This window comes from Ornithorhynchus anatinus, chromosome 1 (assembly GCF_004115215.2).
Source record: "Ornithorhynchus anatinus isolate Pmale09 chromosome 1, mOrnAna1.pri.v4, whole genome shotgun sequence".
NCBI classification, from domain to species: domain Eukaryota; kingdom Metazoa; phylum Chordata; class Mammalia; order Monotremata; family Ornithorhynchidae; genus Ornithorhynchus; species Ornithorhynchus anatinus.
Genome location: NC_041728.1, coordinates 153,621,924 through 153,637,582, shown reverse-complemented (window position 1 = coordinate 153,637,582; position 15,659 = coordinate 153,621,924). Strand labels below are relative to the sequence as shown.

Genomic DNA, 15,659 nt, shown 5'->3' with positions numbered 1-15,659 from the left:
TCCTCTGTAAAATGGGGATTAAGGCTGGAAGCCCTAGGTGGGATAGGGACCGTGTCCAGCCTGATTAACTTGTATGGACTCGTTAGGGTATCTGGCACAGACTAAGCACTGGACAAATGGCATTTAAAAAAGGGGGGGGGGAGTGAGAGGGAGACTGAGTCAAGCATGCCTCTCCCACTCTGCGGTGCCCCCCTCGTGGAGAGAATTCAGGCCTGGGAGTCGGAAGGTCCGGGGTTCTAATCCCGGCTTCGTCACTTGTCTGCTGCGTGACGCTGAGCAACCACTTCACTTCTCTGGGCCGCAGTTCCCTCAACTGTAAAATGGGGATTGAGACCGTGAGCCCTAGATGGGACAGGGACTGTGTCCAACTCAATTATCTTGTATCTACCCCAGCGCTTAGAACAGTGCCTGGCACATAGTGAGCGCTTAACAAATACCATAGTTACTATTACTGAAGCTGCGTGGCTTAGTGTGAAGAGCCCGGGCTTGGGAGTCAGAGGTCGTGGTTTCTAATTCCGTCTCCACTTAATAATGTTGGTATTTGTTAAGCGCTTACTATGTGCCGAGCACCGTTCTAAGCGCTGGGGTAGACATAGGGGAATCAGGTTGTCCCACGTGGGGCTCACAGTCTTAATCCCCATTTTACAGATGAGGGAACTGAGGCACAGAGAAGTTAAGTGACTTGCCCACAGTCACACAGCCGACAAGTGGCAGCGCTGGGATTCGAACTCATGAGCCCTGACTCCAAAGCCCATGCTCTTTCCACTGAGCCATTCTCCACTTGTCTGCTGCGTGACCTCGGGCAAGTCACTTAACTTCTCTGTGCCTCAGTTACCTCGTCTGTAAAAATGGGGATTAAAAAAAAAAAAGTGAGCCCCACGTGGGACAATCTGATTACCCTGTATCTGCCCCAGCACTCCGAACGATGCTCAGCACAAAGTAAGTACTTAACAAATACCATCATTATTATTATTATTGCTTTGACTGAAGGGGTTTACTGCAGCTGCTCTTTCGGGGGCTACTCTTCAACAATCACACTTCCACCCTCCTCAAAGCCCTGCTGAAGACTCACCTCCTCCAGGAGGCCTTCCCAGACTAAGCCCCGCTTTTCCTCAGCTCCCTCTCCCATCACCCCAACTCCCTCCCTTTGCTCTCCCCACTCACCCCACAGCACCTGTGAATATACATAACACCTATAATTCTATTTATTTATATCAATGCCTGTTTACTTGTTTTGATGTGTGTGTATAAATATATTTCTATTTATTTCTATTGACGCTGTTGATGCCTGTTTTCTAGGTTTTGATGTGTCTCACCCGTTCTAGACTGTGAGCCTGTTGTGGGCAGGGACTGTCTCTCTATGCTGCTGAATCGTACTTTCCAAGCGCTTAGTCCAGTGCTCTGCATATAGTAAGCACTCAATAAATACGATTGAATGAATGAATGAATGAATGAAGAGAGCTGGCCAACATCCCCTGGCCTGGAACCCAGAGAGCAGATCCTCCAGCCGGGAGAGAAAAGCCACAGCCACAGGATCTGCCGGCACAGGAGGAGAGAAGCGGGTTTAGCGGGGCTCTCTCCTGCTGAGATGATTGCTTCTCCGGGGAGAAACCCAGACTGAACCATCAATCGCTGATATTTATCGAGCGCTTACTGGGTGTAGAGACCGGTATCGAGTGTTTAGGAGAGTACAGTACAATAGCGTTGGCAGATATGACCCCTGCCCACAAGGAATTTACGGTCTACAGGCGGAGCGAGACATGAAAATGGATTAGCGAGAGGGAAAATAGTGGAGTATAAGAATATGTACCTAAGTGCTGTGGGAATGGGGCGAATCAAAGTGCTTAAGGAGCACACAGCTAAATTCACAGTTGATGCAGAGGGGAGGGTGGCTAAGGAAAGACCGATCGTGGGTCCCACAGTGGGACAGGGAGCTACCCCGGCATTTATAAGTGTTTGGCACATAGCAAGCACCTATTATAACAACATTATATTATAATATATAATTATTATATATTATATAATCATTAGATTATTGTAATTGTATTTTATATAATATAGGATAGCATATTATTCTAATTATTATATAGTATAATTATAATAATTATATAATGGTGATCATAATGATGATGGTGATGATGATAATGATAATAATAATGGGGGGAGCAGCGTGGCGCAGTGGAAAGAGCCCGGGCTTCGGAGTCAGAGGTCACGGGTTCAACTCCCGGCTCTGCCACTTGTCAGCTGTGTGACTGCGGGAAAGTCACTTAACTTCTCTGTGCCTCAGTTACCTCGTCTGTAAAATGGGGATTAACTGTGAGCCTCACGTGGGACAACCTGATTACCCTACATCTATCCCAGGGCTTAGAACTAGTGCTCTGCACATAGTAAGCGCTTAACAAATACCAACGTTATTACCCACATTATTATAATAATAATGGCTCAGTCTCAAAGGCCTCTTGGAGATGTGATTTTAGGAGGCTCCTGAGGGTGGGGAAAGGTGGATCATCAGATAGGAAGGGAGTGGGTGTTCCAGGACTGAGGAAGATGGGCCAGGGATCGGTGATGGGGTAGATGAGATGGAGGGCCAGGAAGCGAGGTGGTGTTAGAAGAGTAGAGTGCATGGACTGGGTTGCAGTAGGAGGTCAGCGGGGCGAGTGGGAGAGTCACCCTACGTAGGCAGGTAGGTCACGTACCAGAATCACCAACACTCGGCTGATAATAATAATAATGCTGGTATTCCCTAAGCGCTTACTATGTGCAGAGCATTGTTCTAAGCGCTGGGAGACATACAAGGTCATCAGGTTGGCCCACATGAGGCTCAAAGTCTTCACCCCCATTTTACAGATGAGGCACAGAGAATAATAATAATAATGTTGGCATCTGTTAAGCGCTTACTATGTGCAGAGCACTGTTCTAAGCACTGGGGTAGATAGAGGGTAGTCAGGTTGTCCCATGTGAGGCTCACAGTTTTTATCCCCATTTTACAGATGAGGTAACTGAGGCACAGAGAAGTGAAGTGACTTGCCCACAGTCACACAGCTGACGAGTGGCAGAGCCGGGAATCGAACGCATGACCTCTGACTCCCAAGCCCGGGCTCTTTCCACTGAGCCACACTGCGTATGAGAGAGTCCGGCGTCTGCCTGGCTCTGGATTCATCTGACTCTTGCCTTCTTCCCGGTCTCATTCATTCATTCATTCATTCAATAGTATTTATTGAGCGCTTACTATGTGCAGAGCACCGTACTAAGCGCTTGGAATGTACAAATCGGTAACAGATAGAGACAGTCCCTGCCCTTTGACGGGCTTACGGTCTGTTTCTCCCCTTAGAGAAACCCTATCCTTTAAAGCCGTGTCTGCAACAACAGAGAAGCAGCGTGGCTCAGTGGACAGAGCCTGGGCTTGGGAGTCAGAGGTCATGAGTTCGAATCCCGACTCTGCCACTTGTCAGCTGTGTGACCGTGGGCAAGTCACTTCACTTCTCTGTGCCTCAGTTACCTCATCTGTAAAACGGGGATTAAGACTGTGAGCCCACATGGGACAACCTGACTTCCCTGTATCTACCCCAGCGCTTAGAACAGTGCTCGGCACATACCAACATTATTATTAGATCTATTCTCCAACTTCCTTTTGCTCTAAACAGAAAAAAACGGACACTCGGTTCTCCTGGAATATCGGGATTACCTACCTACTGAACCCTGCATTACACAGAATGCATTTCATCCTTTTGTCCAACACCGTTCTACTCAGAAACAGGCGTGTGTTGCCAAATATTGTTTCCTAATTCGCTACCAGCATTCTACCCAAACTGTGTAATGAGAACACACTGGGTATATTACGCGCTAGTACCTTCGCGTAATATCACCATATAACAATAATAATAATAGCGGTATTTGTTAAGCATTTACTGTGTGCCGGACACTGTACTAAGCGCTGGGCAGATACAAACCAATCAGGTTGGGCACAGTCCCTGCCCCATGCAGGGCTCACAGTCTCAATCCCCATTTTACAGATGAGGGAACTGAGACAGAGAGAAGCGAAATGACTTGCCCAAAGTTACACGGCAGACGCGCGGCCGAGCCGGGAGATATTTTCAGTGCGCCCAGTAGAGATTTATAGCCACACACCCTGCTTTTACCTAGGAACGAGTTTGTCCTAGAGCTCCCTAATTTGACAAATAAGCTCTCAGTCGCTACAGCCTCATAAGCGGGGCCCGGCAAAAGGAGGGCGAAGCCCCCGTGAGCCGTGTACGACGATCGTCTCGGCGACACGGGAGACGGAGGTAAGCCCTTCTCCCTATTTACCAATCGTCGGTACCTCATTTGCTGTAAGGCTCTGAACGGGTTAGACCCCATCCGGTCCAGTTTGTTGATGAATGTTAAAAACGGGACGTTGTAACGCTTCATCTGTCGGTTTACAGTCATGGTTTGGCACTGAACTCCCCCGACGGCACAGAGGACGAGGATCGCGCCGTCCAACACTCTCAGGGCTCGTTCCACTTCGATGGTGAAGTCCACGTGCCCTGAGTGAGGCGAGAATCACAAAGGAGAGACAGCCGACACAAGGAGGGTGACTCTTAGGCACCGATTCATTAACTGGCCTCCCCTGGGGCAAATTCTCCAATTACACCCTGGGAAGTCAGTGGTGATGCCGGCTTCCCTAGTGGGACTTCTAGGAGGAACAGTCAGAATGAAAAGCCGTTCGAACAGCTCTCTGCTGAGATTATCCTCCATCAGCCTCCTCGCTGACATCCCTGCCTTCTGTCTCTCCCCATTCCAGCTCTTACTGTACTTTGCCGCCCAGATCATTCTTCTTAAAAAACGTTCAGTCCACGTTTGTCCATTCAGGTCAATCGTAGTTATTAGTAATAATAATGAGCGCTTACTGTGTGCCAAACGCCGTCCTAAGCACTGGGGTAGATACGAGGTGATCAGCTCACAGTCTTCATCCCCATTTTACAGATGAGGTAACTGAAGCTCAAAGTGACTTGCCCACAGTCACACAGCTGACTCATGGCAGAGCCGGGATTAGAACCCACGACCACCGCCTCCCAAGACCGGGCTCTTTCCACTAAGCCACGCTGCTTCTCACTGAAGTGCTCATTTATGGAGCACTTACCGTGCCCAGAGCATTCTTACAAAGTGCTTTGGGAGAGTGGGATAGAACGACAGACAGACACATTCCTGGCCACAACGAGCTCACACAGTCTAGAGGGGGAGGCGGACAATAATATAAATAAATTACAAGAATCTCCAATGGCCGTCCATTCATATCCTCCGTATCCAAAAGGAACGCCTCACCATCGGCTTGAAATCGCTTAATCATCTTGCCCTCTCCTATCTTACCTCAGTAACTCTCTAGTAACTATTTCTCATCTGGAAAAATGGAGATTTAAAAAAAAAAAAATGTGAGCCCCAAGTGGGACAATCTGATTACCCTCTATCTACCCCAGCGCCTAAACAGCACTCAGCACATAGTAAGCACTTAACAAATACCCTAATTATTATTATTATTACAACCCAGCCAGCACACTTTCCTCTTCTAATGCCAACCTATTCACTGTACCAGGATCCCATCTATCTCTCCGCCGCCCCCTCACCCACATCTTCCCTCTGGCCTGGGACTCCCTCTCGCTTCATATCCGACAGACCATCACTCTCTCCACCTTATTCAAATCACAGGTATATATCCGCAATTGATTTCTTTATATTAACGTCTGTCTCCCCCTCTACCTTGCTGTGGGCGGGGAACGTGTCTTAGCAGCTCTGTTATAAAGTACTCTCCCAAGTGCTTGGCACAGTGCTCTGCAAGCAGTAAGCGCTCAATAAATATCACTGAGGGTGCTAAGGGTGCCAAGATTTCTATGCCCTTGGGCTGCTGCTGGCAACTCATTCCAGGTAAGCATCCTGACTGAAGGCAGAAAATTCCTCTTCATCATAACTGTACTGGGTTGTTTTAGAGCAAATGACAAAAGGATTCTTGATTCTATTTACTGCTATTGTCTGTCTCCCCCGATTAGACTGTAAGCCCATCAAAGGGCAGGGACTGTATCTGTTGCCGATTTGTACATTCCAAGCACTTAGTACAGTGCTCTGCACATAGTAAGCGCTCAATAAATACTATTGACTGAAAAGGATGAAGGGCCCAGTGCCTTAATGCAGTCAATTCGGCTACGAACCGAATGAACTCCATATCCCATTCTTCTAATACCCTGTAAATAATAATAATGTTGGTATCTGTTAAGCGCTTACTATGTGCAGAGCACTGTTCTAAGCGCTGGGGTAGATACCGGGTAATCAGGTTGTCCCACGTGGGGCTCGCGGTCTTAATCCCCATTTTACAGATGAGGGAACTGAGGTACAGAGAAGTGAAATGACTGTCCCAAGGTCACAGAGCGGACAAGCGGCAGGGCCGGGATTAGAACCCATGACCTCTGCCATCCCCCCTCCCCTTTCTGCAAAGCCCCAGAGGGCAGGAAGTAATGCAACCATCCAACCATATACAGTGTTCCCAGAAAGGTCTGTGTAGGGGACCGGGATTTAATTCCCGGAGACTTCCTTTCAGGGGAGGGCCACACACAGAAACATTCTGATCATCCTTGGGGCCAGGGATCGTGTCTGCTGACTCCGCTGTGTTGTATTCGCCCAAGCAGTGTGGCCTAGCGGGGAGAGCGCGGGCCTGGGAGTCAGCAGGACCTGGGTCCTGATTCCGGCTCCACCACCTGTCTGCCGTGTGCCCTCGGGCAAGTCGCTTCACTTCTCGGGGCCTCAGCTCCCTCATCTGAAAAATGGGGAGGGAGACGGTGAGTGCCACCTGAGACGTGGCCCGGATCGAGCCCGGCAGAGCGCCTGGCACGTAGGAAGTGCTTTACCAATAGCAAATTTTCTTTTTTTTTTTTTTTAAAGATCTTAGTGCTGTGCTCTGCATACAGTAAGCATTAAACAAATGCCAGGGACTGATTGATCAAACAAAACCCCCTCTCGGTCAGTTTTGAGATCTCCACCAAATAGCCCCAGTGCACCCTTCTTGGTCTCTTTACCCCTGCTGTTTTCCAATCCACCGCCCTCATTCCTCCCCAGCCTGCTAACTGAACCTCGCCCTCAGCTCCCCCGCCTCCATCCCCTTGTCGTCCCCTCAGCTTGGCACGCCCCCATCTCCGAATGGGAATCTCCGGGGGAATCTCCGAACAGACCACAGCTCTTGCTACATACAGAGCCCTGTGAGTAGGGGACACGTCTCCGAACTCTACCGTACTGTATTCTCCCAAGGGCTTACTGCGGTGGTCGACTCACAGAAAGCGCTCAATAGATACCACAGATTGACCGAACGACCTAGACTCTAGTCCGTAAGCTCGCTGTGGGCAGGGTATGTCTCTCTTCGCTGCTGTACTGCATTCGCCCGAGTGCTCGGTACGGTCTTCCGCACCCAGGGAGCGCTCAATAAAGACGAATGAAGGGATGAACGATTAACTGATTGGTGCTTCTGTGCTTCACAGCTTAGAAATGACTCCTAAAGGTCACAGGTAACTATATAAAGCCCACTCTAGTTAAGGAAGCTGCAAGATCCCCTCAGAGGTCAACTCACCTGGTGTATCTATAATGTTGATGTTGACATCTTTCCACATGGTATAGGTGGCTGCGGACTGAATAGTGATGCCTCTCTGTCGTTCTAGTTCCATGGAATCCATGACAGCGCCAACTCCATCTTTGCCTCTCACCTAAATACAAAAAGCGATGCGTTTTTCTCCGATCCTAAAGTCTGCCTATGTCCCTCGAGGATCTTAATATAACGAAAGGGCAACGAAAGCCCAGAAAGAACAGTTGCTGGTCCAGCGGCCAGAAGAACGTTTACCCTCCTCACTGAGTCTCCCAATTTAACACGGTCTTAACCACTGAACTAGGTGGAGAAAAGTTTCAAGAGCGTATTCGCTCACTGGGTACATTCTAACAATCGGCCTGGGTCAGGCAAGTTTCCAACCTAACCGGCCAATGAAGAGTTTAATTTAATCAAAACTCAGGAAGGCTTCCTCTGTAGTCTGTCGTCTCCTCCTCTAGTCTGCAGATTCCTGGTGGGGAGGGAACCGATCGATCAACTCTGTGGTACTTTACTCTCCCAAGCGCTTAGTACAGTCCTCTCTGCACAGAGTGAGAGCTCGATAAATACCGCTGAATGATGGTTCTACACTTGAGGTCCCCTGTATTTCTCCAGGAAATTCTCTTTTTCGCCCAGTTGACTGAACTGTGATAAGAAATGGATCAATCAAAGCCCTACTGAGAGCTCACCTCCTCCGAGAGGCCTTCCCAGACTGAGTTACCCCTTTTCCCTCTGCTCCCTCTCTGCTCCCCCTCTGCTCCTCCCCCTCCCCTCAGCACTGTGCTCATTTGTATATATTATTTATTACCCTATTTATTTTGTTAATGAGGTGTCCATCCCCTTGATTCTATTTATCGCAATTATGTGGTCTTGTTTTTGTCCGTCTCTCTCCCCCGATTAGACTGTGAGCCCGTCATTGGACAGGGATTGTCTCTATCTGTTGCCGAACTGCACATTCCAAGCGCTTAGGCCAGTGCTCTGCACATAGTAAGCGCTCAATAAACACTACTGAATGAATGAATGAATGAATGAATGAATCAATCAATCAATCAAAACCAGCTCGCAAGCAGATCCTCCAGGCATGAAAACGAGTTGATCGGAACGAGAAGCAGCGTGGCTCAGTGGAAAGAGCACGGGCTTTGGAGTCAGGGCTCATGAGTTCGAATCCCAGCTCTGCCACTTGTCGGCTGTGTGACTGTGGGCAAGTCACTTAACTTCTCTGCGCCTCAGTTCCCTCATCTGTAAAATGGGGATGAAAACTGTGAGCCCCACGTGGGACAACCTGATTCCCCTATGTCTACCCCAGCGCTTAGAACAGTGCTCGGCACATAGTAAGCGCTTAACAAATACCAACATTATTATTATTATTAACTTGAAGTCAACTGTGCTTCACCTACCTCATGCATCTTCGCTATTCTACCAGTGTAGAAGAGCACTCGTTCTGTTAACGTTGTTTTCCCAGAATCGATGTGAGCCGAAATTCCAATATTTCGAATTTTCTCATTAGGGACAATCTTCGAAGAACTCCATCGGAAACCTTTCCAGATAACCTGAAAAACAAGGAATTCAGGAGTGTGGACGAGTTGACAAACAGCTACTGAGGGCACTCAACCTCCGGCGGCCTCTTCATTACTCTAGTTCCACAGGATTCCCCATGGATGAACCAGCTTTAGTTCACCTCAGCTCAAAAATTAAAATCAAAGAATCGGATCTAATTCTCATCTGCGTATTTTCCCCTGCACTTAAGACAGCACTTTGCACATGGTAGCCACTCCACACTCCTATTACGAATTTAGTTTCCCATATACCTCTACTACTTTGGTGAGCAAATATTGGTAATTTACTTCACCTGAAAATTTGAAGGCTTGAAATCGGAACTGAAAAGGTGACGACAACTATTTCTTTCATAAAACGTCAACTCTCAACAAGCGACAAGACTGTGTCTTACTGCTGCCATTAAGCCTTTGTTTCAAAAATATGATGAAGGTCTGTTACAAATTTATTCCTACCCTGAAGTAAGACCTGGTAAAAAGAATAAAATTCATGTGGTATCTACAAAGCACCTAAAAATCCTACATCCGCTGTACTACTACTACTAGTAATATAATGTTATAAATAACAATAATTTGGTATTTGTTAAGCGCTTACTCTGTGCCAAGTACTGTTCTAAGCGCTGGGTAGATACAAGGTGATCACGTTGTCCCACACGGGGCTCACAGTTTTAATCCCCATTTTCCCGTTGAGGTAACTGAGGCCCAGAGAAGTGACTTGCCCAAGGTCACACCGTTGGCAAGTGGCAGAGTCGGGATTAGAACTCACGACCTCTGACTCCCAAGGCCGGGCTCTTTCCACTGAGCCACGCTGCTTCTCTTTTCCTTTCACTGCTGCAAGCACACAGTAATAATAATAATGGAATTTAAGCACTTACTATGTGCCAGGCGCAAGCACTGCAGTGGACACAGACAGGGACGGGGAGCCATCCCAAGGTAGGCTGTCAACCAGAAGGCCGGGAGCAGTGCTGCTCAGTGGAAAGAGCCCGGGCTCACCAGTCAGAGGTCGTGGATTCTAATCCCGGCTCCGCCGCTGATCGGCTGTGTGACTGTGGGCAAGTCACTCCACTACTCGGTGCCTCAGTTACCTCATCTGTAAAATGGGGCTTAAGACCGGGAGCCCCGCCTGGGACAACCTGATTACCTTATATCTATCCCAGTGTTTAGAACAGTGCTTGGCACATAGTAAGCGCTTAACAAAGTACCATCATTATGATTATTATTGTTCCATCTTCTTACGCCTGGGTCCTAACCCCCTAACTGGCATTAAACTATTTAACGAATTTGAAGAATCACTTTAAACAGTGTGTTTTTTAATGCCTAATCTAATTAAAATAACCCAATCTAGTATTTTAAAAGGAAACTCGTATTTGAGCAGGTCCGGTGTCATCTGTTCATTCAATAGTATTTATTGAGCGCTTACTATGTGCAGAGCACCGTACTAAGCGCCTGGAATGGACAAATCGGCAACAGATAGAGACAGTACGGGCCATAGAGAATATCAGACGGGAAGCAAGGACCACAGACAATAACAGCTGTGGTATTCATTAAGTACTTACCATGTGCCAAGCACTGCACTCAGCAGAGTAGGTAGAAGATAATTAGGTAGGACGCAGTCCCTATCCGAAAGACTTGGGGACGGGGACGGGGGGGAGAGAAGAACAGGTTCTTCATCCCCATTTTACAAATGAGGAAACTGCGGCCCAAAGAAGGCAAGTGACTTGCCCGGGGTCACCCCGCAGGCAAGCGGCAGAGCCGGGATTAGAACCCAGGTCCCCTGACTTCCAGGTCCAAGGTCTTTCCACAAGTCCACGCTCTTCACTCCTCAATACAGCTACGGTGGGAGAGCCACGTGAGGAGAATGATGACCCGCACAGGATCCCCAAATACCTTCCGAATGAAGAGTTGCAACTGGGAAACCCAAAGCGAGGATGGCGCAGAAAGCAATAAAGATACTAAACAGTCTCAGGCTACTATCCCAGACGAAAACGGGGTCGACTGAGGAGGCCAGACCATCGTGACCGACCACTATGAGGAAAGGAACGGCTCTAGGCCGATACGGAATGAGAAACACGGGGGCAAAAGGGCAAACAGCGCCAGGTAGACAAAACATTAAACTTAACACAGCAAGGAACAGCCTTTTTGTGCGCACAGGTGGCTGGGACTGTGGGCCCCGTATTGTCCTTTTCAGCCACAGGTGCCCTCGTCGGTGAAATGCTGTCGGTGTTTTCTTCAACTACAATAATAATAATAATAATGCTGGTATTTGTTAAGCGCTTACCACGTGCAGAGCCCTGTTCTAAGCGCTGGGGTAGATACAGGGTAATCAGGTAGTCCCACGTGAGGCTCACAGTCTTCATCCCCATTTTACAGATGAGGGAACAGAGGCACAGAGAAGTGAAGTGACTTGCCCGTAGTCACCCAGCTGACAAGTGGCAGAGCGGGGGATTCGAACCCATGACCTCTGACTCCCAAGCCCGGGCTCTTTCCACTGAGCCAACTACAAAGCACAAGTACGTTTAGGAATCGTGCTCCTGTGTGTGATGAGCAACCCCAAACACCCAGGGGGGTACCGCCCAATCTGCAACTACAAGAGTGGAAGGGACTTTTCCGCTAAGGATCCCGATGGGTCCAAGTAAAACGTGTCTTTGCCAGCTGTCACGGGTGCAGGGCCTTACACACGGACTGGGAAAAACAGAATTCCTTAAGTCCTATTAAAATGCCTCTCAACGGTCAATTCCCAGGACCCGTACTACAACGTCGACCAACTGGCTTTCTCGCCTCCAAATCGCGCTTGGCGTAAATCTGCGGAGTAACTAACTACCCAGGCTCCCTCCACGGGCCCAAGGCACCCCAAGATGATTCACGCTCTTGTGACCCGCAGGTAAACGCACATTTTTCTTTCTTCTAAAGGAATCTCCCTCTCAGGGAGGCCCCTTAACCATCGGCTCCTAAGGGACCGCACAAGAGGCGCGCGTGTAAAAAGAATTGGGCAAAAATGCCTCACCGTTGGCGTCGGGGCACTCCGTCACCTTGACCCTTCCTACCTCCCCTCGCTTCTCTCCTTCTACAAGGCAGCCCGCCCTCTCGGCTCCTCGGGCGCTAACCTTCTCACCGTGCCACCACCTCGCCTGTCTCGCCGCCGACCCCCGGCCCACGTCCCGCCAATTACTCTTATTGCCGGCGCACCTCCTCCAAGAGGCCCTCCCAGACCGAGCCCCCCTTCTCCTCATCTCCCACTCCCTTCCGCGTCACCCTGACTTGCTCCCTTTGCTCTCTCCCACCTTCGCAGGCCCGCAGCACTCAGGTCCGTATCTGTCATTTTATTTATTTGTATTGATGTCCGCCTCCCGCAGCTGGGAGCTCGTTGCGGGCAGGGACTGTCGCTCTTTATTGTCGTATTGCGCTTTCCCAAGCGCTCAGGACAGTGTTCCGCAAACAGTAAGAGCTTAATGATGAATGAATGGAAGCTCGGATCTCCCTGGCACCCGGTCCGCATTGCAGCCACCCGCGAGGAGGAGGGAGAGGGGAAGGCAATGCGGCAAACGGTGTTGGAGAGGCAGGATGGGGCCGGCTGGAAGCCCCCGCAGCCCAATTTACACCCGGTTGGGGGAGGGGGACGTTACAGGAGACTGCCTTCCATCTTTTCAAAACTGTGACAGGCGGCAGCCCCGGGAAAGGGGGGTCTGACCTGGACCAACAAGAAGACCCAACCTCGCTCTCTTCCCCCCTTCAAAGCCCTACTGAGAGCTCACCTCCTCCAGGAGGCCTTCCCTTCCCCTCTGCTCCCCGCCCACCCCGGCTCTTCCCCCTTCCCCTCCGCACTGTGCTCATTTGTATATATCATTTATTACCCTATTTATTTTGTTAATGAGGTGTCTAGCTCCTTGATTCTATTTAGTTCGAATCCCGGCTTTGCTCCCGGTCGGCTGGGTGACTGTGGGCAAGTCACTGCACTTCTCTGTGCTTCAGTTCCCTCATCTGTAAAATGGGGATTATCTGTGAGCCTCAGGTGGGACAGACAACCTGATGTCCCTGTATCTACCCCAGCGCTTAGAACGGTGCTCTGCACAGAGTAAGCGCTTAACAAATATCAATATCATTATTACTTATCGTGATACTGTTGTCTTGTTTTTGTTTTGTTCTGTTTTGCTTTGCTGTCTCCCCCGATGAGACTGTGAGCCCGTCGTTGGGCAGGGATGGTCTCTATCTGCTGCCCAATTGTCCATTGCAAGCGCTCAGTCCAGTGCTCTGCACATAGTAGGAGCTCAATAAATACTATTGAATGAATGAAAGCCCGGGCCGTTGCCACGAAGCCAAGGTGGGAGCTTCCCCGTGAGACCGGGGGGTCTGTGGCCGTCTCCCGGTTCTCCAGCGCAGAGTACAGGGCCTGTCCCGCCGCGGACGGCTTGACCGATTCGTTCTTCCATTCATTCGTTCAATACTTTTTAATGTTGGCATTTGTTACGCGCTTACTACGTGCAAAGCCCTGTTCTAAGCGCTGGGGGAGATACAGGGTCATCAGGTGGTCCCACGTGAGGCTCACGGTCTTCATTCCCATTTTACGGATGAGGGAACTGAGGCCCAGAGAAGTGAAGGGACTTGCCCGCAGTCACCCAGCTGGCAAGTGGCAGAGCCGGAATTCGAACCCATGACCTCTGGCTCCCAAGCCCGGGATCTTTCCCCTGAGCCACGCTTCTACTATTTATTGAGCGCTTACTAATCACAGTGGTATTTGTTAAGCGCTTACTACGTGCAGAGAGCTGTTCTAAGCGCTGGGGGAGATACAGGGTCATCAGGTTGCCCCACGTGAGGCTCACAGTTAATCCCCATTTTCCAGATGAGGGAACTGAGGCCCAGAGAAGTGAAGGGACTTGCCCACGGTCACCCAGCTGACAAGTGGCAGAGCCTGGATTCGAACCCATGACCTCTGACTCTCAAGCCCGGGCTCTTGCCACTGAGCCACGTTTAGGAGCTGGGGGTCGTGGGTTCTAATCTCATCTCTGCCTCCTGCCAGCGTCAGTTACCTCATCTGTAAAAAGGGGGACAATTATTATTATTACGATGATGATGATGTTTGATGTTGGTATCTGTTAAGCGCTTCCTCTGTGCAGAGCACTGTTCTAAGCGCTGGGGGAGAGACAGGGTCGTCAGGTTGTCCCACGTGAGGCTCACAGTTAATCCCCATTTTGCAGATGAGGTCACTGAGGCCCAGAGAGGTGCAGTGACTTGCCCACAGTCACCCAACTGACAGGGAGCGAAGCGGGGATTCGAACCCATGCCTTCCGACTCCCCAGCCCGGGCTCTTTCCGCTGAGCCACGCTTAGGAGTTGGGGGTCGTGGGTTCTAATCTCATCTCTGCCTCCTGCCAGCTTCAGTTACTTGATCCGTAAAAAGGGGGACAATTATGGTGATGGTGGTGATGTTGGTATTTGTTAAGCGCTTCCTCTGTGCAGGGCACTGTTCTAAGCGCTGGGGTAGACACGGGGTCATCAGGTGGTCCCACGTGAGGCTCCCAGTCTTCATCCCCATTTTCCAGGTGAGGGACCTGAGGCCCAGAGAGGTGCAGTGACTTGCCCACGGTCACCCAGCTGACAGGGAGCGAAGCGGGGATTCGAACCCATGCCTTCCGACTCCCCAGCCCGGGCTCTTTCCGCTGAGCCACGCTTAGGAGTCGGGGGGGGGTGGGTTCGAATCCCGCCTCCGCCACCTTCAGCTACCTCGCCCGTAAAAAAAAGGGGGAGGAGGAGGAGGAGGAGGGGATGTGCTAAGCGCTTACAACGTGCCGAGCGCCGCTCTAAGCGCTGGGGAGGACCCAAGGTCACCCGGGTGTCCCAGCCTTCATCCCCACTTTGCAGAAGAGGGAGCTGAGGCCCAGAGAAGTGACCGGCCCCAAGGTCCCACGGCCGACGGGGGGGGGGGGGGGGGGCGGGGATTCGAACCCAGGACCCAACAGCAAGGGGACGACGAGGAGGGCGTCCCCAAGGGCCCAGCGCCTCGAGGAGTGCGGGAGCCGGAGCGGGCCGGGCCGGGCCCCCCGGGGTTCCCCCTTCCCTACCTGTCGTCGGGACGGAGCGCTTCGCACAGCGCGGGCGACCCGCAGCCTCCACATGGCGCCGGGCCCGGCCGACAGGCGGCAGGCGCGCGCGCGCGCACGGCGGGCCGGGCCTCCACTTCCGCTTCCGGCCGGGCGCCGCCCGCCACTTCCGGGGCAAAGGGCAGCCCGCCCTGACGTCACCCGGGGGCGGTGACGTCACCCGGGGGCGGGGCCCTTCCGCGCCGCTCATTCACTCATCCAGTCGTTGGTTCGCTCGAGGTCGTATTTAGTCATTCGTTCGTTCGTTCGTTCGTTCGTTCGTTCGATGGTCTCTATCGGTTCATTCCTTCGGGGTCGTATTCAGCCATTCGTTCATTCCTCCATGGAGGATCATTCATTCATTCGTTCCATCGTCTTTATCGGTTCATTCATTCATTCAGGGTCGCATTTAGCCATTCATTCCTCCATGGAGGATCAT

The 15,659-nt window shown here is 50.8% G+C and overlaps 1 protein-coding gene across 1 annotated transcript in view; it reads right to left on the bottom strand.

Annotated features, from left to right (window-relative positions):
- The window catches only part of GFM1 (G elongation factor mitochondrial 1), an 83,865-nt gene extending 68,569 nt beyond the window's left edge, over positions 1-15,296 (bottom strand). The window contains exons 1-4 of the mRNA XM_029061859.1: positions 15,203-15,296; positions 8,992-9,144; positions 7,586-7,718; positions 4,319-4,523 (exon numbers count right to left, since the gene is read on the bottom strand). Of these exons, the coding sequence (XP_028917692.1) occupies positions 4,319-4,523; positions 7,586-7,718; positions 8,992-9,144; positions 15,203-15,256 (545 nt within the window). The 5' untranslated portion in view covers positions 15,257-15,296. The remainder of the gene's footprint in view (positions 1-4,318; positions 4,524-7,585; positions 7,719-8,991; positions 9,145-15,202) is intronic.
- Between the last annotated feature and the right edge of the window lie 363 nt (positions 15,297-15,659).